We start from the raw sequence: 25344 nt of genomic DNA, 5'->3' as shown, positions 1-25344 counted from the left end.
TACAGTTACAACTCCTATTCTTAATTTCTAGATGACCAGCCTACCCATGCCGCAACCATCAAATTTAAAAGATCATTTATTCAATGCCAACATAAGTGACGTCACGTATAAATATAGGATTCTCCGGATGAAAGATTCCATATTTATTTACGTCGGTCAGGGGGACAACGAAGTGTTTACTGAAATGGCCGTGGCTATGCCGATGGCAAACAGTGAAGTGGTTTCAACCCGCATAATGGGTGTTGATGTGGGCTGTGAGAGCCAGGAGATGGCGAAAACATTCGCGAAAAAATTGAACAAACAAGTTTTCTTCAGCTGTAACGTTGATTCAGACAAAATGATTCGGCCAATGTTGGCAAAATATTTAAGTGATGAAATAAAGAGATGTCCTGAAGTTTTTACATGAAATAAATCGAAATGAAAATGATTATCGTTTTGACTATTTGTGTTGGAAGAAAATGTGGAGATCCATATATGATTAAACAAACCTAAATTTTAATATGGAACTTTGTTTGATAACATTTTCTGCTACCATAACTGGAAAGATCGAACAGATTGGGGTGGATTTTACGATTTTACATCCATTTTACGATTTATCAAGCAAAAACTGATTTAGCCTGTTGTTAAAAGTATTTTTACCCGTTTGATTTCAAATCTTGTACTTCAATTGTTTAACATGCATTTTGCTTTAAAAAGAACAACATAACCCAGAGCTTGTCATTATTTTTGTCGTGGTTATCGATAATAGATGAATCGTATGTGACAGGTTAGTATTGGTTTGCTGATTCTACTTTAAAACATTTGCAGGCGAGAGTTAACTAAAACTAAGAATTTCTGCCAATCTTGAGTAAGCCCTTTTAAAGCCAGCTCTTAAACCTATTGTAATAGTGTTCCGTTGTCTGTGAATCATTTCAAACTTTCACAGTCTAAGACAACAACTATACCAATTGTGTATAGCGTACATTCCATCGAATGCTCTAAATGTGTAGTTATTTAACTTAAAATTTAGGTTTATAGTTTTACGGCACACTTACGGTCATCATGTACTACACTGAATAATTGCAAATTTGTTTAGCTTTTCACGTAATTTTATGTGGTTGAAAACTTATTTACTTCGTAGAAATTTGATTGCAATTGACCAATCATTTCAACATTTCTAACGCACCAGTTCACATTTCCTACCAATTAACTACATTAACGAGATGGCACTTACGGAGGGAGAACGTGAAGGTATATATGAGAAAGATTAGATAATAAATTATTGAATGCTTTTCCTGCATAAACGGAAGCAAAATGAAAAGAAAAATGATTATATCACAGCCGATCGCAGCGAATATATTATGGTCTCACGACCGCGTTGAACGCATATGAGTATAAATATTGTACATCAAGATCAAGTTTACCATAATGCACGCATGAACAGTGATCATTTCTAACATTTTATACATTGGAAATTGGAGATGGTTGACAATTTTTTCCTTTCCACGGACGAATCATATTACCGTTCGGATATGTGAGTGCATTACTTTTCATTATATATCGGAAAAGGTTTGTAAACTTTCCCTCTCATTTATTGCATAGTTAGTTGGAGTTCGCAATACCAAATACGATGAAATTGATTTTTTTTTCAAAATGCTTAACTCTTGTCTCACACTAAGTAGAGAAAATGCAGCAATAATCTCGATTTGCATTTTATCCAGTTTAATCTAATTGTCATGAAATGCATGACTATTCCGTTGCATTATTTCAATTTCTTTTTCACTCTGCATCAAGCTTCTGAGGTATGTGTGTATTGGTATGTAAAGAAAAACCCTAAGTCGCGAAAATGATGCCTCATTTAACATTGATTTCATGGTTGATTACAGCGCAATAGGTATTTCTGTGTGTGTTCATTGTTAGATTGTGTTATTCAACACTCTCTCGTCCATTGTGTTGTCAACAAGAAACAGCGAGCAAATTGTTAATATACTTTTCTGTGTCGAACGTTTCATATACTGGACAACTGGACGTTATGCTTTCTTGTTTTTTATTGTTGTAGGCAAATTTTGTTTAATTGAATTGGTTTTTGGTAAAATGTTTTTTTTATAGTATAGCAGAAGAAAGATAAAATTTGGAGTATATAACCAAGAAATAATTGAAAAAAAAACTTTAATTGATTACCATCTGTATGTCGACTATTGAAAAACTTAGCAAATTTTTCAATTCCTAATTCCTATGCGCATAAAAACATAAATGAAATCCGTCGAATTAAAAACGAAAGATTTGCAGCTCTATTGGTTTTGAAGGAATAGAAGACATTTAAAAATCACTAAAAAAATCACTACATTCGACAATTTTTGAACCTGCCCTTCAGTGTCTCTTCGGAAAACTACTAAAATTTCAAAATTTCCTAAATCACCTAAAACTCTTTAAATGAGGTTCAAGATCAATAAAATCACAGCACTGCTACTAGCACGAACATAGAAAATATTCGGAGGCTGATGAAATCACAGTAGGCACTGCGTTTCTGTTATACGGATAGATGACTTGTTTTTGTTGTATGAGTTAAAACATACAATACAAACAATCCTAAGCGGTAGCTCGTATCACTAAAGCCTCCAAATTTGACACTTGTCAATTCAGTGTTCATGCTAATGTAACCAATAAAACTAAAGAATTCCGCCTACGACGCTTTTGTGTGTGTCTTTTTCCTTGATATCTTTCTTACCTTCCAGACCCCTTTTTATTTCAGAACGTGTCTTATTGGGCTGCCCAATTTGGGCATAAGTACCTCTTTGTACAAATTAATCGAAGGGGGCCAATATCGACCCTAAAGGTTTCAAAAAATTTTGTCTCGCTTTGCTTTTAACCTGTTACAGACGGCTGTCTATCGACAACGACAGCAATAATAAACAACCAGATCTGACTAATGAGGTCTTACATAGCAAAAAGCATGTTCAAAACAAATGAAGTAATAGATTTCTGAAATCAAAATATGAAAATCTTCGATCAAATAAAGTAATAGTTTAATGGAGTTATTCTAAGGTTGATATATGAAGTGTTTCATTTATTTATTTGGTTTATGAAAGGGGTTGCCAATACGCATCCTCCATTGAAGTTTTGTATGGCTATGATTATGCGTTAGGGTAGCTAAACTTTATGCTTGGTTTTCCTATAAGAATGACGACCTGAAACTCATTATTTATAAGCAGTCTTATTTCTACGTATAGAAATTGAGAAAATTTGCATTTTTAAGACTTAAATGCAGTTAACAGTAAACAGTGTTAGAAATATACATTCCGAAAGACGAAAATGTTACTCTGCATATGTGCTGGTGCTACGATTAAATTTCTTAGCCAAAACTAGTAACCACCATATGAGCTGGTCGACTGGTAACTGCGTAGATGTATCGATATTGCTTGGTCTCTTTTACGACAAAATAATTTGAAATAAATTATAATAAAAAACGAATTAATTTTTCTTAATGATTTCCACGCGCCTCCCAACCGTTTTTCATTTTTTTTCCTTATGGCTTTAGTACTTCCTTTTTTATCGGTTACCTGAGTCCGAGGACATTTGATCTATAAATTTGGATTACATGAGAATATTTTTCTGTGTTATTATTTTGTGATTAAAGTGCGGAAGCGTAAAAAACCAAATTAAAATTTGTTCGTCTTATATTTGTATTTGCAGATGATTTGCTTGGTTGAACAACCTAACAATATTAAACTGGTATATTCATAACAAAATTAATAAAACCAACTATCTCAATCATATCAAGTGATTTTTTGTATAAATTTTTTACGTAACACACGACCGGAAAAAATGTCTGTAATTTTTCTAATAATTTTTGCCATGTCCAGTTCGTTATGTGTGTTTGGTGGACTCGATCTCAATTTATGAACATTTTTAACTGCATCATAATAAATTTACTCATTTTTTTCCTAAACATCGATTCTTGTTTTTACTTTTTTATGGTCTTCTTACATGTAACTTCATGTAACAGTGACAAGATCGTCAATATAGTTTTTTATCGCGCTGTATGTTTATAGGTAAGTTGGCAAAAACCAAAATATATGCACTTAAGTTAAAAAGCAACAACACTTAAATACCACCAACTTTAACTAAAACCGAGAGGGGTATACGACTCCAGAGTATGATGTCACAATGTAAGAAATATTCTTATAGGAAATCATACGAAAATCGAAATCATTTTCCTTGGCTCCATAAATAAATTTGAAAAAAAAATTTGTTCTACTCGTTTTGGAAATCGTTTACCCCTCGACTACAACCAACAACCAACTTCTTCGTCGAACCGAGTGCTGAAGAAAGAAAAAAAAAATATCCGAGAAAAAACTGTAAGTGCGACTTCGAGTAGGTTTCTGGTAAAATCGAAAGTGCTACTTTTGATCTATAAAAGTTTAATAACACTGGATGGACTGAACCATTTCAAAGTAGTTGGTCAATGAGTGCTAGTCGAATCGTTTGTTGTTAATTCTATTCCAATAAAAAGTGAAACGAAATTGGCGAACCAACATAATATGAGAACAGTGTTGTTTTGTTGTTGAATTTGGTGTGATATAATAACATTCGAAAGAAACAAACCATAAGAAGTCAACGAACGGCCGGAGAAGACGCAACGGATGAAAATGTGGTTGTTTAAAATTGTAAGTGTTAACAGTGTGACATGCACAAGACATAATATATGATGTGATGGCTCGTTTGTGATTGATTATTAAAGAGATTAATTTAGAAAATTGAAATGTAGAGATCTGATCGGTTACATAAAACCACCAAATTGAGATTTCTCAAGTGACTTTATCGTTAATTGTGGCTAATTAAGGTCGATTGTGATGATTATCCAACGTATTGTCCGTAATTTTCTTATTTAAATTACTCAATTCGTTTTCTATAATTGAATTGAACTCAGGATGGCTTACTTTAGGTGGGCTGAATGAAAAAGTAATTAGTTTCAAGCACAAGCCTTACATCAGATTTTTTTTTTTGAAATGTGAAATGAGTGCAATGCATGAATCGGCTTGTATTTTTGTAGTTGAAAAATGATTAGTTATGATCCATTAGTGTAATAGACACGATCCACAGCAATGAGATTTTATGCAACGATAGAAAACATTAAATTTAAAGATTCAAAACGAAAATTTATCGAACCGAAACTTAGAGCTTCGATTGCGATGCAGAACATTGAGTGTGAACTATTATTTGCTTGAAGATGGTCGCATTAACAAATTTTCGATTTTTTTTCACAGATTTTGGTTGCACTAACATTAATCCTAAATGTTTTTGCAATTTCCGTACAAATTAGTCAGCCTACCGCTGTTACATCAAAAACATCCGATATCGCTACACACTTCCAACCACCGCCAGAAACTCACAGCCAGCATAATGAAAGAACGGACAGTGAGCCCAATTACTACGCGCTGAGACAACCAAAGATCTTGTTACAAATTCCGCAAGTCTTGCCGAATGATCAAGAATATGATTTCTACTTTCCACAACCGGTAGATGCTAATGTTAAGTACGATCCTAAACACTCATATCTTCAAGAGATGCAACCACCTCCAGTAGAACAGGAACCAAATTATTATGTAGAGAAACCAAAGAAGGGAACAAAGAAATATTCACCTGACAAGAAACATGTGAACTACAAAAATCCGGACAACACTGAAAAAGCTAAGAAAAGTTCAGTTACACTAGACAGCTTTCCGGTCAAAGAATACTCGTATGAAGACTACATCAATCTGGGAAGTTCCACAAACTATGTGACTCGACGACCGGAAAGACTCACACCACTATCATCAATGAAAGTATTGAGACAAGATGATTTAAACACTGGCGAATATTTCCCAAAAGAAAATCAGAAAAATGTTCAATCACGTGCGAGTGTCGCTGAAACGTCGCAGTATCCAGAAAAAGATGAAAGAGTCAACTTCCAAATGCACGGATTCAATGGACCTAATAGCTATAAATTTGGATACGACACGGGTAAAGGGTAATTTAAGGCTCATTTTCACCTTTTTGGCTTTCTATTCAAAATTTCACAAAGTAACAAAAACATTTAGTTCAGGCTCTTGTAACATAAACATGACTTAGCTCGATTAATAGCTACACTTCTTTCCTAATCACAACTTAATTCTGTTGGTCTTCAGGTTAGTTCTTAGAAAACTATCTTTTCTTTATGACCCATAAATTTGGACGAATTTCTCCGCTTCTTGTCGTTCTTTTTGTATTTAATTACCATAATGGCAGGAGTTTCAGAACATGAACTTTCCTAGACCTCTACAAACACTTTAAGCGTTTTCTAAATTTTTCTCAAAATTCCCTTGGCCAATTAGATACTGACTTCCTACAGAATCAATTGGAGATTGTTTGATTCACGCGAACATTATTGCAGCCTAAAGTAAAATTTGTTTTTATCAAAATTTAAAATGAAACACGAATACATCCGCAAAATACTTAGGCACGGAACAGGTCCATTTTTGGTCCTGCAAAATTAACTCAATTATCTTACCGACACAGCCAGTAGATTGAATTTAGAATGACTCGTAGTCAACCACACAAACTTTTTATTACTCGGTGCTACAGCTGTGGTAGAGCTAGTGCAATTGAATACAAATCACTCTAAATTCAGTCTATTGCCGACGGTTCTGTAAGGAGATTGAGTTGATTTTTCATGCCTTGGGCAAAAATTACGGAATTTTTCTCGTAATTTGGGCCCTCGGCATGAAAAGTTGTATACGCATCTGTTGTGGACGGTTTATTTTAGGCACTTTCGCTTGTCGCCCTCACTTCGTTCGGGCTACAACTCGCGAAATTGCCTAAAATATACCGTCCACAACAGATACGTAAATAACTATTGCATGACCTGAATCTGATCTGTTCCAATCCATACAAAAACGCAAGCAAAATCAACCAAAAAATTTTGAATTCAAAACTGTGTGCTAACTAATTCTTCTAATTTCAGGGAGAATCGACAATTCAGAGTTGAACAAAGAGATAAAGACGGAAACGTAGAAGGACAGTACGGATTTTACGATAAGCGAGGAAAATTTAACATTATTAAGTATACGTCGAAATTGAATGAAGGCTTTAAAGCAGAGAAAGCGCAAATTGTTTAAGAAAATAAAATGATTTTCCGTTGTTACTTGTTGTTGTAAATAAAGATCTTAGTTGGTAAAATAACTACATTTTTCGTCGTTAATTTGGACACCAAGGAATTACTAACGAGACCAAAAGGTAAAGCAAAACTAAAACGATCAAAATCGTGCCAATAAAAGACGTCTGTTTGAGCAGTCGTTAGAAATATATCGATTTACAAGATAAAGACTGGGCTGGTAAAATCAGAAAAATTACCGTTTAACTTTGCTGGTTTCCACCGATCGCGTTCCCTGGTTTACTATTCCAAACTCATCCGACAAACAGTTTCACTCAAATACATTTATTGGGCTGTTTAAACCTTCACACCGACGCTGACATTTCTGTAAAACTGTCCCTCGAGGTGCTTTTCAATGTTATCGACCAATCCAGACGCTCCAAATCTAAAAAGTTCGGGTGTTATCCATTCGTCTCCAAGTGTATTTTTGATCAAATGTAGCCAAGCTATAGCATCTTTCACGGATCGAACACCACCCGCTGGTTTTAATCCAATCTTACGACCGGTTCGCTCTTTAAAATCCATAATTGCCCATATCATGACCAGACCGACAGGTAGAGTCGCATTGACGCTCTCTTTTCCGGTAGATGTCTTAATAAAATCGGATCCAGCCATCATAGCAATCATTGACGCCCGATACACATTTTCCATTGAACCACATTCTCCAATCGCTAAAATCGTTTTCAAATGAACCGTATCACCGCACACCTTCCTCATTTCAACTAGTTCAGCATACAATTCTTCCCATTTGTTCAACAGCACTAAATTACGGTCGACCACAACATCAATTTCTGTAGCTCCATTCTCAATGGCCGAGGCGATTTCAGCCAAACGTGTCTGTAGTGGATACTGTCCAGATGGAAAACCAGTGGCGACTAGAAAATCCAATTAAATTTACAACAAACTCAATGTAACGGATTAGTAGAATTTACCAGCGGCAATGTTGATTTCATTCAGTTTGTTCAATCGGCCGAGTTTTTCGTAAGCATCCTTAACACGGCTTGGATACACACAGACAGCAGCTGTGTGAACCTTATTCGCTGATTCCTCTTCGAAATGCTGCATAAGTTTGGTTGAGAATGGATAGGCAGCTGGTAAAAAAGCATACAAAAATCACTTTATACCGAAGGTGGATGGATTGCCAATTCACACTTTACCTTGTAGACATAGTCTTTCCACATTGGAAGCAGAATCATCACCTGCTAATGTTGTGAGATCCGTCAGACGAAGTGCCATCAAGGCCCATTGCACTTCATTCCAACCAGACACTTCCCCTTTACCGGATAGTTTCGCTGCTATTTCTTCAATTGAAGACAAATTTAAGTGAACATTTTGAATCCAGCTCGACTCTGAAGGAATAAGAAGAATTTGTCATGTATATTCCATGAATGAGCTCAAAAGAAATACAAACCAAATGGAACGGGCGATTGAGATTTTGTATAACCCATCTCTCAAGTCTTAAACAACAAATAAAAATGAAACTAAAATCCTCCACTTATTGCATACGAGTTTCAGATAACAGTTGAACCTGTCGACCCCAGTTATCAGTAGTGGATAGTGTCCCGAAATTAATTTTGTTTAACTTCTTCAATGTTTACAAAACAAAAACAATGCGCCGATGTTCGTGAATTTCAATGTGACAAGAATAGTGGCAGCTCCAAGTTCATTATTAGAGTCATTAAGAATTGAAAAGTAAGGAGGAGAAGCGAGAAATAATCTTATGTGAACGCACAATGAATGCAATGAATTCAATTTCTCATCGCTGTCTATAGATAGGCGCTCGGAAGTATATAGTACTCATATAATCATTCTCTTAGCTGTCGGTTAAAACATCACGAAGACAAAAGTAAGCTCTGCTGAACTCTAAACATCGTCTGATTTAGCAAATTAAATGTTTCATCTAACGAATTAATAGTAGTTACGACCCGAAGAGGAGAGTAGTATTCCCACTCGTCAAAAAAAAGTGGACTCACGTAAGTACTGTGCTTTACGTGAATAGGCAATGTAATAGTTATTTATGCAATTGAGGTGCAAAGTATTTTATTAGGCTCTAGACGTGTAATTATGACGCGAGGCTGCAGGCCGTGTGGCATAATACACATCGTGAGACTAATAAAGTACTTTGTATCGAGTTTCATACAACGTTTTATGCCACAGAGGCATCTAAAGTTTGCAAATTTTGCATATTATAATTCTGAGCGCCACTTACATTGCCGTATCACGTAAAGCCGTTGAAAATTCCTAAGATCAAGAAGTACCAGATTTGATAGATTTATTTGTTTGCTGTCGGTGAAAGGTCAAATGCTGATGATAGATTTTCCCACACGGCACTGCTAACATACTGTATAGGTTTCTTCCATCGTACGGTAAAAACGAATTTTGACAGGCCGAAAACAACCGACCGTCATCCATAGAAGCAAACATAACCGCAACTTAAACAAATTTGTTCGTTAAAACTTCAAAGTGTGGTTGTGTTGGCTTCTCTGTGGATGACGATTGACATTTTGAACGGCCTTGGAAGAGACCTATGGCAAGAGATTGAATTTTAGAACTATAGCGGCGATTCTGTTGGAACTTTTCTTTTCTTTCTACTTGACTTTATGTTGCAGGATCACAAACAAGTTTTTTTTATTGAGTCGATAAACTGTGAGATGACAAAAAGACGAATAAAACAAAGAAAACAGTTTGTGTTATATTGTATTTGACGACAATAAATCTTTGGGATTTACACAAATTTGTAAATTTTTCAACAAAATACTTTCCTTGTAACATTAGTAACGAAAACTTACAAATTTTTCGAGTTAATCAATTGATTGTTGTGAATTTAGTTAATTCAGGGAAAAGTATAGAAAATCAACATTTGATCAACAAATAAAAAAAAAAACGAAGAAAAAAATTCACGAACCGCAAAATGGATGAGTTCTGATGATTTTTATTCGAAGAGGTCCGCGGCGTTGCTGTTTTCGAAATTAAATCCGAAGCCATCGTGGTCAGTTGGCTGTTCCGGGTTTTCTTGAGCCTGTGAGTAGCGAGTGAATTGATAAAAATCAAATAGACTAAAACTCACAGTCGTCTTTTGAATATCTCATTGTCCCATAGATCTGCCGTAATTTGCATAAAACGTTTTTCGAAAAATAAATCAAAAAAGAATTTCTTTATTTTTCGAAATCGTTTTTATCCAAATTACGGCAGCAGATGAATGTTTTGTTACTGTACATGGTAAATAAATCATTTTGCAAGTGCTGCTTTGCTCTAGAAGGGTTGCTTGCCGTTTGCGAAAGATGTTTAAAAAATGTTCGTGTCAATTTTGTCAGGTAGAACAGGTAGAAAGAACAGAGAAATGATAGATTGGTCAACTGTCATTCAGATGTTCCTTCGATTTCGCCACAGGCGTACCAACTTATCATTTCTCTGATACAGGGCCTATTTTTGGGAAATTGATTTCCTAAATTTGTTAAAATTTTCCGAAATTTGCCAAAATTTTCCAATATTTGCTAGAATTTGCCATTAGCAAATTTGGCAAATTTCGGAAAATTTTGGAAAATCTTAGCAAATGTTGACAAATTATGGCAAATTGTGGAAAATCGATTTTCTAAAAATATGCACTGCTCTGATCAATCCACACGACAGTTCGAAAGAGTGAGAGTTGCGATTATTAAGCATTACGAGAACGGTTGGGCTTTATTTACAATTGAAAATGTATCAATCTAAAATGCAACTAATTTACCTCGTCATCTTCGAGTGTATTAGCCGCATTAAACATATCCTCAAAATTGGGTGTTGGCGATACTCCTCGAGAGTCCATTCCATTGGGATCAAGCGATGTCCAATTGGAAATTTGATCGTCAAAATCATCTTGGATTTCAAAATCATTCTGGTTACCAATTTGCAGATCCATTTCATCGTAGCCGTTCAATTGAACGTCATCTGCGCTGTCCGGCGAAATTTCGTCGTTGAATGAACTTTGATTTTCGTTGTGCGGTGCATCTTCATCAATCATATTTTCTGAGGCCATCTAAAGAAGTTAAAACGAAGTTTTAAGTTGACTGCGATAGGTTCAAGGTTTCTAATCAGAAATGGCTTAGAAATGATCTTGATTTGTTCCATTTACATTCTTGGCATAGCGCCTGGCAGAGCGTCTTCGAGCACCCAGTGCTGGGTTCTCTATGACGCTTTACCCTTACCCAAAACCAATTTTTATCATAAGAAACTTTGACTCACCGGAGCATTAGAACTTGAGGCTCTCACATATTTAGAAACATCCGCTTCGGAGCTAGATGACTCATATTCTGCGAATGTCACTTTTGCTTTTTTGGTCTTTTGTGAAGAACTCGACTGGTCAGCTGGTGCTTTGAACGAACCAGTAATTGGCATAGCTCGCTGGGATTGTCGCGAAACTACTTCTTCTACCTGCGTTTCAACTCTGGCATTTTGTGTAATAGCCAATTGAGTTGGAGTTTTGAGCGATGTTGAACGTTTCGTATTGTCCGATTCGTCAGATCTCTTCACTCTCATTGCAGAGCGAGAAAATGAGCCTCGATCGAAAGTGTTATTACTGTCCTGAGTGCTTCCACTGAGTGGATCCAGAACACTAGGTTCTGCAGACATTGCCTCCGGAGCTTCACCCGTATCAAGTTCTTGATGCGTGTAAGAGGATGCAATCTCGGACATTGTTTGATCGTTGTTTTCATTTCCGCCAGCTGCTGATGGCACAGCTGGTGATGGTAAACGTAACATGCGCATGGACTGAAATGGAAATGAAAATCGTCTCAGCGTCTGCATTGCTCATTTTAAATTGAACATCAAACCATAAACATCCGCATTTGTTTTCCACGTGCCACTTTTTCAGCGTTCGGATTTTTCAGCTGCAATGAGAAAGAGAATTGAAATTGAAGGATTTCATAGAAACAATTGAATTTGTACGAATGGCTCCAGTTGTGTATCTGTTCAGCGAGGCAGTTGTAGAAAGCTCGCACCATAAAACATCCATTCTTCCATCAGTACAATGCTAACTAGCCCCTTCTTTGAACTTTAAAAACTCACCTGATCCGTCAAGGCGCGGTAACGTAGAATCAAAGTCGAGAAGTCGACAACACTTAGCTGAAACATTGCATCGGACATTTCGCCAACAGAACGTCTGCTCGATCGTAAAACCTTTACTTCTTCAGTAATTCTCTTAAGAGTGCGCTCATCTTCAACCTGCTGAACTTCATTCTGATGAAGATTCTTGACTAAAATGAAAAATTGGTTTAACGGCTCATTGGCACGTACAAAAGTAATGAAGTGCAAACCTGACGGATGGCTTCTCACGTATGCATCAATTTCATCACTGAGTTTTTTCTCCATGTTCGCCTTTCTCAAGTTTTTCGCAACTTTGAACTCTTTCAATTTTCCCTCAGTAAAACTTGTAATACTTGCAAGGGTTCCTTTGCTGATGCTTAAGGAGGTTCGGATAAATCTGTAAAAACATGGACACAAGTTAGGTTCCGATTGTATCACATCTGTCGGATTCCAATTCACCTGTCGGATTTAGCGTTCTCCTCGTCGGCAAGCTGGCACATTTCTTCCACTCGTTTAATCATTCGAAGATTGCGAGCCGTTTCGTTAGCCAGCAATTCGTCAGTACCCTCCAACTCTTTGTCATTTAAGGCTAAAATGTAAATTTTGCAAATTCAATGATTTTTCTGAGGATTAGAAATCGGAACTATATCAAAGTGACGCCGTTTACATTGTAACGGTATCTATAAGTAGCGTTCTATTTCAACTTTGTTTCTTGTTAAAATATGATTTAAAGAAAAGAAAATTCACGAAATTCACCTTTTTCGATTTTTATTTCGAGTAGGTTGTCACGAATATCCTCCAGAGCTCTATTCAACGATTTCATTTCTTTAATGTCTTTTTGAGTGGCCGTCATGTTGAATCGTTTTTAGAGGTCAGGTTTTGAAAAAAAAAAACACTTTTAGCGGATGAGTCAATATGTACGTAAGGAACACAACTGAATGATGTGTTTCGTGTGTTTCGCAAAGTTTGGTCCGTTTTTTGGAAGCACGTTGAAGTTGGAAACAATTTTATTTAGTGTGAAGTTGGTTATGATGCGAATTATTCAAAAGGGCTCGATGAATTTACTAAACTACAAGGGTTGAGGCGAATGCGAAAGGTAAATTTTTAATTGATTCTAAGCAACAGGTATGACTTCAGATACTTTTAATCCACCTTTAGTAGACAGCGATGAATAGAAACTTAAAAATGAAGTTGAACATTGTGGATGCCTCTACTTTATCTACCTCTATGATAGACGTAACCAAGGTAGACATAGTTGGGAAGAAATGTCCGTAATGTACGTAATGTATGACATTACCTTATATCTACCATGGCCATAACTACTGCACCTACTGAACTTATGTTATTGTGGACCCATTCGTTCGCACAATATATAGCCGACTTTAGCTTTACAGCAATATCGAACTGTCTCATCGATGACCACAGTTGTACAATTTCTGTATGTACACTCACGGAATTTTGAAAACCGACACATTTTCTGTTTTGTGGTTTACTGGTTCTTGTGAATTTTGCATGTCTTTTTAACTGACTAATTAATTCATTAATAGACTTAGATTTTGGGAAATGATCGCAAATGTTTACAAAATAACAACTTCTTCAGATATAACCAAAAAATTATTGTTGACGAAATGTTCAAAAAAGGGTTGAGGTTATGGCCCTGAGGATGCTCACGTGTTTGTTTTCGGCATGTCAAAAATTGTCAATACAATACATACGATGGAACCGGCCACAGAAGCCTAAATTTAACCAGGCAGGTGCATTCGATTTGACGACTCGATCTTCATTCGGTAATGAGGAATCCCGTGAAGGCGTGATTCACAATGACTCAAAAAGTGACATTTTCCTTATACATAAAGTGACATTTTGAGTATCATTGTGAATCATGCCGGTGCCAGATTCTTAGCAGCTCTAGGTCCCTTATCTTACCTGGTTTACTTTACTCTGCCCTGAACATACATATTTCAGTAGTAGGTTCGGAAAGTAAATACTAAGTTTGTCAATTTTGAATTTTACCCGCAACTCCTACTGGGAAACATTGCATAAAAATGTTGGTTGGGTAGTTGAAACTGTCAAACGTCACGTGAAGCATCAAAAGCATCAAAAGTCATTTTTGACATTTGAATTCTTTTACATAATATGTTCGCTCGACATAAACAATAACAAAAGTTTCCTCTCTAAATTATCCGAAATGTCTCACCTTTTCCTCCGCGTAAATCCAATTTTATCTGTGAAACGTCATGTAAAGTCAGTGATTATTTCAGCAAAATTTTCTACAGAAGTTGTACGGAAACAACAACCACAAACTCCTGCCAATGTGTACGAGCAACGTATCAAGGACGATAACCTTAAACCTGACCCACATCAGGAAGCTGTCATCAATGCCCTTCAATTGCTTTACGAACAAGTAAACAATTATAAGCCAGTATCTGCGGCCAAATCATCGTCCTCGTTTTTCAAATGGTTCCAAAAAGATGACGACACCAGAAGTCCTATTCTAGCACCGAAGGGACTCTATATTCACGGCAGTGTTGGAGGTGGAAAGACGACTTTGATGGATTTATTTTACGATTGTTGTGATACGGTTTGTTCTTTATTCACCAGAACATTGATTTTCCATTGAGTCAACGATGCAAATTTTTATATTTTAGATAGACAAACGGAAACGAGTCCATTTCAATTCATTCATGACGAAGGTAGGACCATTTGGTTTCACATAAATTTAGTCCGATGAAATTTATACGAATGTTATCGTCAAGGTCCATGCTAAAATTCATGATGTAAAGCAAGAAGAAGCTCGTCAAAGTGACTTCAGCAGCAGAAAGCAAAAACCTTTCGATCCAACCAAACCAGTGGCTGACGATATTGCCAACAACACCTGGCTTATCTGTTTTGATGAATTTCAGGTTTGTTGAGTGATTTACCTTAAGAAGATCGAAAAATTCAACTAAAATTTGATCAGGTCACTGATATCGCTGACGCAATGATCCTAAAACGCTTATTCACTCATTTGTTCAATCAAGGCATTGTTATGGTAGCAACTAGCAATCGTGCACCCGATGATCTGTACAAAAATGGGTTGCAACGATCGAATTTTCTTCCGTTCATCGATATACTTAAATCGCGTTGTGAAGTGATATCGCTGGATAGTGGTGTCGACTACCGACGGATGGCTGCCAAAGGAGATGGAAATAACTACTATGTGTAAGTAGCGTAAAGTGTATGCAAAGATTAAACGAAGATATGAATGTCATTAAGCAAAGAACTCTCTCTCCAGCATATCCGATGGCGATTCCGAAGCTCAAATGATTCGAGCCTTTAAGATTTTATGTTCGCAAGAAACAGACACTGTGAGACCTAGAATCATAACACATTTGTGAGTATTATTGTTGAGATGGCAGAATCCAGCCAAATGAAAATCGAAATAATTGTTTCTTTGCAGAGGCCGAAATTTAACATTCGAAAAGACTTGTGGACAGGTCTTGTTCAGTACATTTGACGAACTTTGCAATCGAGTAAGTTATGATAGTGTCTATGTCCATTGAAATCATATTGACTAAAATTAAACCAAAACGATTTCCAGCCTCTCGCTGGTAGTGACTACCTTCAAATTGCTCAGTATTTCCATACAGTCTTAATATCAGGGATTCCACAACTAAACTTAAAAACGAAATCACAAGCTAGACGATTTATTACATTGATTGATACGCTCTACGACAACCGAGTGAGGGTAAGTTTCATTTATCGGTAATCATTGTCCAATGCATTGAAATTATTCGAATGTTTTAGGTTGTCATATCGGCTGAAGTGCCTCTGGATCAGTTATTTTGCAACAAAAGGGAAAATAAAGAATTAACCGATGACGACAGGAAGCTAATGGATGATTTGAATATAACACCGGTAAGTGACGAGGGCTTTCCTTCGACATTAACTTTTACTTTTACTTAAATCATGCACTCGTAGGAAAATGCAACATCCAATGTTTTCACCGGAGAGGAGGAAGCTTTTGCCTTCGATCGTACTGTTTCACGTTTAGCCGAAATGCAGGGTAAAGATTATTGGAGCTTGTGGATGAACCGACGATAAATTCCATATCGGTCTTGTGTACTTAACTTATGCGTTAAATAAACAGTTTTCGTAGTAAATACTGTATAGATAGATGAACATTTTCTTTTTAATTGATATGTTGAAATACCGACCACGTAGCGGTTTTATGTTTAAATATTTAAATTGTTCGCACGGCGCCCGTTCACAATGAAATTGATTTTGAGTCATTACGATAAGCCTTAGTTAAGGTATTACTTACATTATATCGTCCACAAATGTAATTTATTTTTCGATTCGTCTTGTTAACTTAATTTTATGCTTTACAGAAATACCTTAGCCAATTGTAATGGATGTACAGAATAAATTATTCAGATTGCACTTGGAGTTTTTTTTTAAATAAATTCATCTGTTATCAAAAACTACGTCCGGAATAAGAGATAAGTTCTGACTGATGCGGTCTTAAAAGCAAAGTACACACGAGAAGCAAACGAAGTAAAAGATTTGAAATAAATCTTGAAAATTTTCAGATCAACTGAAGTAATAGATCCGATAGTGAAACTGCACATATCGAGGGCAACATCACGATATCTCAGGAACTAATGAACCGATTTTGATAAACTTTTTTTTTACCCTCGAAAGTAGTAAAAAGTTATGAATTTTGAGCCAAACATAAATTTCAGTGAAATTAGTATTTTTCGTCGTATTCTCTAGAGGCTTTTCAGTTTTTCGACAATATATTTCGAACTATGTGTCGGGCTAAAAAACCAATTCAGGGGAAAAAAGTTTATCAAAATCGGTTCAATAGCTTCTGAGATATCGGAGATATGCCCTTTAGTGATGTTGCCTTCGATGTGATTGCAGTCTGTGAAAGGTTAATCTGATTTCGATTCCACTAAAACTACATTGATAAGTTTAACTTCCTGCTGAATAACAATTCTCATCCAATTGACATGATGATGGTCACATCCCAATAATTCCTGCAATATTGCCTCGCTGTGCATCTGTAAAGGTAACACTAGGCAACACAGGTCATATACGCGGATGGTGACATAGTGTGTTGGATTGGTCTCGATCACCTAACTGTAGTACAGACCACAAAAAATGTCACCAACACAGTCAAACATTTTTCTGGTCTGAACAACAGATAAGTGATCGAGGCCAATGGAGTTGTTATTTGAACTCAGAAGGTCAGAATATCTTACCACACCACAGGCCGACCGGATCTGTGCACTTTCATTGTCATGTATTCGAGTGGATTACCTCTCCACACAGACGAGACTAGGACGAATGGAGGTGTGTTCCATATTCAGGGCACCAAGACCTATCCAACGCACTATGTCATCATCCGTGTGTATTAGCTGTGTTGCCTAGTGCAATCTTTCCTTCGGAAATCCATCGCAAGTAACGCAATCTGTTCTCATTTCTCTGATTACAATGTTTCCAAATGACATGAAATGTTGCTATGCCAGGGCATATTACTGATAATTTTGTTTAGTGAAACTACCGTAAATTGTCGGTATTTTTTGGCACGTTTCGGTAATTTTATGTTATTTCAGTAGATAAAATTACCAACAATATGGCCTCCACCACGGTTATTGATGCATCTGTGGCGAAATAAGTTTTTTGGCAATTGCAAATCGTTAGTGCAAAAGTGTCTAAACCCAACCGTCCAATATATACCCTTTAATTGACCTGTCACATATGGCTATCTGTCTATAACGACGACAAAAACAATGACAAGCTCTGTGTAAATGGTCCTTTATACAGTAAAGTATATGTTAAAAAAAAGTGAAGTACAAGATTTGAAATCAACAGATTAAAAATACTTTGATCGATGGAAGTAATACACCAGATAACAATGCTGGACATATGCTTGCCGTCTGTAACAGGTTAAATTGTGCTTGCAAATGGGAAGAGTCAAATTCACCAACTTTCTAACCCGAAGCTAAATGCGTTGTTATGTTCTTGGATGGACCATGGACCAATTTAACCGCAGATCCTACATTTTACGATATTGGTCAGATGTTAAAGAGAGTGTGTCTGTAACTTCGCACGACTGACCTTTACCTTGGTCTTAGATGACCATCGGTACATTACATTTATCATGACCTCGTATGAATCGACTTTTTTCCACATGAATGTATGCGGACGACAAATTTGACTTCCTAATCACTATAGAATTAGACTACAGAATTCGTTAATTTATTATTGGGTATATGGGTATTAGCAATTCGATTCTTTTACTTAAAACACCAACTCGTCTCGGTACCCAATGCGATAACTATCAACGTTATTTACTTAGGATATTGACAGCACGCAGGATAATGACTAAAAACTACTGAGAGATTTTTAAGATTTTAAATTTTCTTTATTTTCGTTTGTTTTTGTTTTACATTTAAATAAATCAATTCAGCTTTAAAGTATGGCATAATTTATGTTTGTTCAAGAATAATCAAAGAAATTAAATTATTTATAGCGTCGTACTCCAAAAACTTTAAAACATCAAAATTGTTCCAGAAACGTTTTAATTGAATTGTGGTTTTGATTTGTTATTCGTTTAACTAAAAGTAATCACAGTCTTTGTCAACCAGAAAAAAGTCAATTTTTTTAGTTAATGATTTGGTCTTGATAGTATTGACCATTATAGTCGAGTTGAGCGCGTGCTTCCTGTGTTTTGGCAAAGTCTGGATCGGTCTTAGCTCGGAGAGCAGCCCGTTCTTGTTGTAGCTTAATACCAGCATAAATTTGATCAAGTCCAGCTTGGATTTCTGTTAATCATACAAACGATCAATAATTATTCAAGCGATAAAACGAGAAAACTAGAAAATTGTTACCTGGTGGAATAGGTGCTGCTGTTGGAATGTGATCACCGGTGGCACGGAAACCATGTTCATCAGCAGTATATTGTACGCTGATCACTTGTCCATCAGGAGCTGTGTATGAATAGCCACCGTGTTGAACTAAGACACCATTTGGATGATCTTCGGAGAAATCTTTTAAGAAACCCTGTTCGCTTGCATCGATGTTGTTTCCAGTTTTGTATCTAAGAAAATGTTTTAAATATTGAAACAATTGCGCCAAATTAACAGTGAAACAAAACTTACGATGTTTTGTAGCTACCATCATCGCCCTGTTCTTTGTTGTATTCCAAAATTGGAATCCATGTGGTTGTGGTTCGCTTAAGCTTTTCTTCAAGCTCGTAATCTATCGCTTGATTTTGGTGTTGTGCGTACGCTGTGGCCACAAAGCAGGCTGATACAATCAACTTTAGAAAAAAAAATTAGTATTACAACGAAGATACATATAAAATGGGTGCAGCACGTGCATTGAACTAATGCAACCTTTTCCATTAAAAATTTCATCACCACAGAGACCGACTATGAAATTGATCTTTTCGATATTAATTATTTTTGCTATTTAGGATGGTGAAATTTAGTTATCAGGTGATATTGCTAGAAACTCAATTCGCAAAGGCGTTTCCCAAATGTTCTCTGGAAGTGTGTTCAATTTCAAAGGGATAAATGACTTCTAAAGACGGTGACCATTCCTTGATTTTGTATGAGGCTGAGGACCTTATGATTCTGAATCTCATGAGTCATTTCCTCGTGGACAACATACAAACTATAAGTTCAAATGTTAAAAAAATAGATATTGACGACAGAAATTCATTTTAGATTTAAGTATGTTGTCGAAATGAATGTGGCATTCACATGGATATTGTTAACAAACAAGCAATAGGATAAGAAGAAGAAGAAGAACGTCAATGGTGTAACTTTTTTTCACGACTACCAAAAATCGAATTTAATTAATGTTTTCGTCTTATTTGATAAACTGAAATAAGTTAAAAGTGTTGATGAGGCTACATTGTAATTCAAATTGTTGAAGTGCATAGCGTAGTGTTTCGATATTGCAGTAAAATTACAGATATCGAATGAAATTAACAACATAACCTCAAAGTGTGAGACGTTTCGTTGACGCTAAATTTTCTTTTCCAAACATTTTGCATCGTTGGCTGTACAGTTATAAATAGTAAGTTTCATATTTAGAATTGCCTAATTCAGATATACTCTGCTTCTCTTCTTCTAGGTTTAGACTGAAATATTATCAAACGAAAAACCAAACGAAAAATTCAATTTTGTTTTATTTAAAGTAAGATCGTTCTGTAAGACCAAATCATTTCAAAACGTTTTTATCAGTTCGTATGAAGGTAAATGCATTTTCTGTAAGATCAAAACGTAAGTCCGTCAATCAATTGCATTTACTGAATTACTCTGATTTGTGAAAACTCTGAACGAAACCGTGTGCGCAATGAACTCGAAAATGAATACGGAATTAAAGCTTTACTACCAGAATATACGCGGTATGAGAACGAAGAGTAAGAAATTCTTCGAGGAACTGATTGCCAAATCTTACGATATAATATTGTTGTGTGAGACTTGGTTAAACGAAGACTTCTATGATTCCGAATTTTTTGACAATCGCTATGTGGTATTTAGGGTTGATCGTAGCGCTGAGCAAACCGGGCTGTCTAGAGGCGGTGGTTGTCTGATTGCCGTCAAGAGTGAACTGTCTTCCATGCGAATGCGGGAATGGGAAATGGAGAAAGAAGACATCTGGATATCGGTTGTTCATGAAAGTGGTTGTAGGACGAATTTCAATGTGCGTTATATTGAAGACAATAGTAAATTACCTGATTACGATGTGCATTTCAAGAAGATTTGTGACATTGTTACACTGTCGTCTAACACCAATAATCGCTTCATGCTAATGGGGGACTACAATCTAAGTGATGGTGTTGAGTGGTACACGGAGAGTGGAGTGTATGATCCGGAGGTAAATCGTCAGAGCAGATTTGACAAACGAGTTTCTCATGAATTGTTCAATTTGAATGCTTTGTGTAACTTGAACCAGTTGAACCGTGTGAAGAATAGATTCAATAGAACGCTAGACCTCGTGCTCACTGACATCGATTCGAACAGAGTAGAAATTTACAGGTGCAATGAGCCACTTGTTCACGAGGATCCCCACCATCCGGCGTTAGAAATAAAAGTAGATTTGAGTCCGGTTAAGTATCTGCCTGAAAGGCGTCAGCCAAAGCCGAATTTTTATAAAGCCGATTATTTAGCTCTGAATGAACAGCTGTCAAGTATTGAATGGGAAATAGAGTTAGATGGTCTAGATAGCAACAGTGCAGTGAATAGATTCTATGAAATTCTGGATCCTTTCATTGACAGTATGCCGAAAGTTTATTATTCGAAAAGGGACTATCCAGTTTATTTTACCCCTAGACTGATAAAGCTCATAAAGAAGAAGGCGAATGCTAAGGTAAAATTGAATAGAGATGGTAGCGAATCTAATCGTAGTTTGTTTATGAGGTTAAGGAAGCAAGTCAAAGGGGAGATAAAGAAGTGCTTTGCGAACTATGTTGAAGATTGTGAGTCTAAGCTTAAGTCGAACACAAAGTGTTTTTTCTCATTTACTAAATCGTTAAGGAAGACGAATTCTCTGATGAACAGCATGAGATACGGTAATCAAGTGGCCAGCGACAGAATGTCAATTTGTGATCTTTTTGCTAATTTCTTCACCACAGTGTATCAAACCGATGTTGCTACCGATGACTCAAATGAAAACGATCTAGACTACAGATCCACAACTGATGTGGACGGTAGTGTTGACATGGCGTTTTCGATTGCGGATGTTCAGAAAGTGCTTAAAAGGTTTGATGTGAACAAAACTTCGAGTCCAGATGGAATTCCTGTCATGTTCTACAAGTACTTAGCTGAGTCACTTGCTTTACCACTGTCTATCTTGTTCAATAAATCACTTAAAGAACGTATATTTCCAAATCGCTGGAAATCAAGTTTCATATCTCCTATATTTAAAGATGGCGACAAACAAGATGTAACCAATTACAGAGCGGTATCCATTCTATGTGCGATATCCAAAGTTTTTGAGAGGCTGGTTTTTGATGTGCTATTTGAAAGACTTAAAGGTAAGATACACAGCTCTCAACATGGATTTTTCTCAAAAAGGTCAACACAGTCTAATTTGTTGGAATTTGTCACGTCGGTATCTAAATCAATGGCAAACGGAGGTCAAGTAGACGTACTGTATACTGATTTTTCTAAAGCGTTTGACCGCATATTACACGGTCGCCTTCTCAAGAAACTGATGCAATTCGGACTCAGCAAGTCATTGATTCAATGGTTCGAATCCTATTTGTCAGATCGGTCGCAGTTTGTCGCAATTGGTGGTGGCAGATCTCGACGCATCACCCCGACTTCAGGTGTACCGCAAGGTTCCATATTGGGACCGTTTTTATTCTTGCTATATGTCAATGATCTACTTTCAGCTCTTAGCAATACGTTCGCATTCGCTGATGACTTAAAACTGCTGAAGAAAATTGTGTCTAGTGGTGACTGCTATGTATTTCAATTGGAGATGGATCGTCTGCAAGCTTGGTGTTCTGAAAATAAGCTGGGCCTCAATGTTAAAAAATGTGCCGTGATGTCAATCACTCGCAAAGCCGACAAGAACAAACTCGAATATCAGTATAGGATTGGTAATGACATTATCCCCAGAGTCAACTCGAAACGTGATCTAGGAGTCATCATCGACAACAAGCTTTCATTTGCCGAACACATCAGCGTAACGACAAGGAAGGCGTACCAAATGCTCGGATTTATCTTCAGGTGTGGTAAGTTTTTTAAGAAGCCTGAAAGTGTAACTACGTTGTACAATTCCTTGGTGAGGAGCCGATTAGATTATTGTAGTGCGGTATGGAATCCCATGTATAAAAAGTACATCGATGTTGTTGAACGGGTCCAGCGAAAGTATACGAGAATGTTTTTCTTTAAATTCAATATGCCTAAACCGGAATATGATGGACGGCTAGTGTATTTGAACACGATGTCATTGAAGAGAAGACGATTGATAAATGATGAAGTCGTCCTTTACAAAATCATTCACCGCCACATGGACACGACCTTGAACCATTTGATTACGTTTCACAACCATGGGAGATTAACCAGAATGAATCTTGGGGTGAGCAGACCGATTTTCTACACAACGACATATTCAAGTAATGCCGAACAGAATGAACCACTAAATAGAATGCAAGATCAACACGACAAGTACTTTTCCAGTTGTAATATCTTTGATGATTCGTTTAGATCGTTCAAGAGTTCGGTCATGAGTACCGGAATGAATATGGACTTAGATCAGTAGTGACTGGAATGGATAATGGATTTTGATTTCAATTTTTCTTAAAGAACTTATGTTTAGTATTTGTAAATGATTAATATGTTATTGGGTCGAAAGGCCTGTTTATTGATCAATAAATAAATAAAATAAATAAATAAAATAAATAAATACGGCAACAATACTCATACGGCAAGTATGTCATTAGTAGGGCGGGTCGAACTTTAAAATACAGATCTAATGGCTTGTGTAACTGGAAGAAACTAAACACTATGGCATCATTTTCGTTTCTACGCATGTTTGAGTATCCCACGGATGACTAAAAATTGTGTGATTTTCATATGCACGTGGGATAGTCAAAGGTGTCCGAAAACGAAAGGCTACTCAAGCCGCTCGATGTGGATTTTAACGTTGGTAAAATCTACCCACCCTAGTCATTAGTATGACTATTACATAAATATGCCGTATCTTCTGATCAAAGTACATTCAGAAGATGAACCAAATTCTTTTACTTCATAAAATTTAAAATATTTTTCACGTTAAGACAAAATAGGTCGTAGCTCATCCCTTAATTGTCGATTGTTTAAAATAAGTCATGAGCTCCAGTTAGTGTCCTCGTATCAACGAATGAATGTTAAGAGCAATGAAGTAAAAGATTTTGCATCAAACACTGGGAAACACAGATCGATATACTCTTTGTCGTTGGGTTAAAAACCAACTATGGTACATAAATCATATTTATAATTATTGTGCAATTTTGTATAATTTCCATTGCAATTGGCATTTAAAATTAAACGAAAAACAAATGTAAAATGCGATAACTAAGCAAAATACAATGATATAAATACATAAATTCTGCCACAATAATAACAAACTAGCATTTAAATGATTATGCAACCAACCTAAAGTCTATAACCAATTGAACATCACACTGGGTATGTAACATTTTCAAATTACATTCAGTCAATTCCACATAAAATATTAGTAATGATCGTATTCAACTAGAGTACAACCACACCACCATTATGAAAAGACAAGATTATCACTTACCAAAACTTTCATATTGAATAATATATCTGTGACTTAATGCGAATAATATCGATAAAAATTCACTTTTGCCTAGTTATTGTTAAATAACACAACCACAATATACCTAATCTTCAATATAATTTATTAACACGAATTTTTCAGTAACTTTTTTTTCGATTTTTTTTCTGTTTGGCTTTTCTGAAAGAAAGTTTTACAAAGACTGTGAGATGAGTCTGGAAATTGCGGGTATTTATATGCTCTGTGTGGTTCAGCCATGGATCTGGTGGATGGGTGTAGAGTATAGAGCGTGCATACATATGGAACAAATATTTCATTTCTTCTTGAATGGAAATTGATGTTTTGGCTTTTTGTTTATTCTTATTGTCGAGGATAATACAAATGTATTGTAGTTTCACGTTACATAGGTATAACATTTTTGTTGTCTCTCAAATTGATCTTTGCTGAAATGTATGGATCATTGAGTAGCATTATTATTTTTACTTTCATTTGAATGCGTTTTTTTTTGTTGTGCTTGCTATTGAAATGTTATTGTAGCGCCAGTTTACATGGAATTTCTGAATGATGCAAATTAATCGAATTTAAATGTTATATGCCAATTAGGGCACTAAAAATGGTTTTCATTAATGTAAAAGTCTTATTCTGGGAATTCGGTCGATATTATAATACCCACTGGATAATGATCGTATTTCAATCAATCTGTAATTTTCGTTCATTTCCAACGAATTACGAAATTTTGGGCCATAAAAGTCAGTCACACAGTTTTTCTGTTTGTCAATATAAATCTTTGTGGAAACAAATTTTCCTTTTTGAGAAATCAACAGAATAGACAAAATGTAGCA

The 25344-nt window shown here is 36.1% G+C and overlaps 5 protein-coding genes across 7 annotated transcripts; 2 read left to right on the top strand and 3 right to left on the bottom strand.

The window, feature by feature from the left end:
* Positions 1 to 4308: 4308 nt before the first annotated feature.
* LOC119081470 lies at positions 4309 to 7155 on the top strand. Of its 2 annotated transcripts, none has more exons than XM_037190466.1 (3): positions 4309 to 4646; positions 5247 to 5982; positions 6962 to 7141. In XM_037190466.1, exons 1-3 carry the CDS (start codon positions 4623 to 4625, stop codon positions 7009 to 7011), a joined length of 810 nt encoding a protein of 269 aa, XP_037046361.1. In that variant the 5' UTR covers positions 4309 to 4622; the 3' UTR covers positions 7012 to 7141. The 2 variants fall into 2 exon arrangements, with proteins under 2 accessions (XP_037046361.1, XP_037046360.1); XM_037190465.1 differs by having other exon boundaries at positions 4414 to 4646; positions 5247 to 5989; positions 6962 to 7155.
* A 263-nt stretch (positions 7156 to 7418) lies between these two features.
* LOC119081466 (deoxyribose-phosphate aldolase) lies at positions 7419 to 8759 on the bottom strand. The gene is made up of 4 exons (XM_037190455.1): positions 8562 to 8759; positions 8308 to 8499; positions 8083 to 8241; positions 7419 to 8025 (listed from the first exon to the last, which is right to left on the bottom strand). Exons 1-4 carry the CDS (start codon positions 8596 to 8598, stop codon positions 7448 to 7450), a joined length of 966 nt encoding a protein of 321 aa, XP_037046350.1. The 5' UTR covers positions 8599 to 8759; the 3' UTR covers positions 7419 to 7447.
* Positions 8760 to 9852: 1093 nt separating this feature from the next.
* LOC119081434 lies at positions 9853 to 13162 on the bottom strand. Of its 2 annotated transcripts, none has more exons than XM_037190357.1 (8): positions 12968 to 13162; positions 12671 to 12800; positions 12442 to 12608; positions 12194 to 12381; positions 11959 to 12015; positions 11372 to 11896; positions 10878 to 11165; positions 9853 to 10169 (listed from the first exon to the last, which is right to left on the bottom strand). In XM_037190357.1, exons 1-8 carry the CDS (start codon positions 13062 to 13064, stop codon positions 10083 to 10085), a joined length of 1539 nt encoding a protein of 512 aa, XP_037046252.1. In that variant the 5' UTR covers positions 13065 to 13162; the 3' UTR covers positions 9853 to 10082. The 2 variants fall into 2 exon arrangements, with proteins under 2 accessions (XP_037046252.1, XP_037046253.1); XM_037190358.1 differs by having other exon boundaries at positions 10878 to 11137; positions 11374 to 11896.
* A 1154-nt stretch (positions 13163 to 14316) lies between these two features.
* LOC119081439 (putative ATPase N2B) lies at positions 14317 to 16633 on the top strand. The gene is made up of 9 exons (XM_037190371.1): positions 14317 to 14792; positions 14860 to 14904; positions 14968 to 15114; positions 15171 to 15412; positions 15486 to 15584; positions 15651 to 15723; positions 15792 to 15938; positions 15998 to 16108; positions 16172 to 16633. Exons 1-9 carry the CDS (start codon positions 14400 to 14402, stop codon positions 16292 to 16294), a joined length of 1380 nt encoding a protein of 459 aa, XP_037046266.1. The 5' UTR covers positions 14317 to 14399; the 3' UTR covers positions 16295 to 16633.
* A 1968-nt stretch (positions 16634 to 18601) lies between these two features.
* LOC119081489 (endocuticle structural glycoprotein SgAbd-4) lies at positions 18602 to 24710 on the bottom strand. The gene is made up of 4 exons (XM_037190491.1): positions 24506 to 24710; positions 19360 to 19520; positions 19090 to 19298; positions 18602 to 19023 (listed from the first exon to the last, which is right to left on the bottom strand). Exons 1-4 carry the CDS (start codon positions 24515 to 24517, stop codon positions 18863 to 18865), a joined length of 543 nt encoding a protein of 180 aa, XP_037046386.1. The 5' UTR covers positions 24518 to 24710; the 3' UTR covers positions 18602 to 18862.
* Positions 24711 to 25344: the final 634 nt, after the last annotated feature.

The sequence above is a fragment of the Bradysia coprophila genome, unplaced genomic scaffold (genome assembly GCF_014529535.1).
Source record: "Bradysia coprophila strain Holo2 unplaced genomic scaffold, BU_Bcop_v1 contig_358, whole genome shotgun sequence".
Classification (NCBI taxonomy): domain Eukaryota; kingdom Metazoa; phylum Arthropoda; class Insecta; order Diptera; family Sciaridae; genus Bradysia; species Bradysia coprophila.
Note: the sequence above shows the minus strand (reverse complement) of the source record. Positions and strands in the feature narration are given on the sequence as shown.

Bases quoted from the DNA above. Each gene is read 5' to 3' on its own strand.
- LOC119081489 (XM_037190491.1), bottom strand. The intron at 19,299-19,359 runs GTAAGTTTTGTT...ACATTTTCTTAG, and splicing joins GATGGTAGCTACAAAACATC to ATACAAAACTGGAAACAACA. The intron at 19,024-19,089 runs GTAACAATTTTC...TATGATTAACAG, and splicing joins AGCAGCACCTATTCCACCAG to AAATCCAAGCTGGACTTGAT.
- LOC119081470 (XM_037190465.1), top strand. From the start codon at position 4,623: ATGAAAATGTGGTTGTTTAAAATT. The intron at 4,647-5,246 runs GTAAGTGTTAAC...TTTTTTTCACAG, and splicing joins AAATGTGGTTGTTTAAAATT to ATTTTGGTTGCACTAACATT. The intron at 5,990-6,961 runs GTAATTTAAGGC...TTCTAATTTCAG, and splicing joins GGATACGACACGGGTAAAGG to GGAGAATCGACAATTCAGAG.
- LOC119081439 (XM_037190371.1), top strand. From the start codon at position 14,400: ATGTCTCACCTTTTCCTCCGCGTAAATCCAATTTTATCTGTGAAACGT. The intron at 14,793-14,859 runs GTTTGTTCTTTA...TTTATATTTTAG, and splicing joins TTTACGATTGTTGTGATACG to ATAGACAAACGGAAACGAGT. The intron at 14,905-14,967 runs GTAGGACCATTT...GTTATCGTCAAG, and splicing joins TCAATTCATTCATGACGAAG to GTCCATGCTAAAATTCATGA.
- LOC119081466 (XM_037190455.1), bottom strand. From the start codon at position 8,598: ATGGGTTATACAAAATCTCAATCGCCCGTTCCATTTG. The intron at 8,242-8,307 runs GTAAAGTGTGAA...CTTTTTTACCAG, and splicing joins GGAAAGACTATGTCTACAAG to CTGCCTATCCATTCTCAACC. The intron at 8,026-8,082 runs GTAAATTCTACT...TGGATTTTCTAG, and splicing joins TGAAATCAACATTGCCGCTG to TCGCCACTGGTTTTCCATCT.
- LOC119081434 (XM_037190357.1), bottom strand. From the start codon at position 13,064: ATGACGGCCACTCAAAAAGACATTAAAGAAATGAAATCGTTGAATAGA. The intron at 12,801-12,967 runs GTGAATTTCGTG...TTTACATTTTAG, and splicing joins CGAAATAAAAATCGAAAAAG to CCTTAAATGACAAAGAGTTG. The intron at 12,382-12,441 runs GTTTGCACTTCA...TTTTCATTTTAG, and splicing joins CGTGAGAAGCCATCCGTCAG to TCAAGAATCTTCATCAGAAT.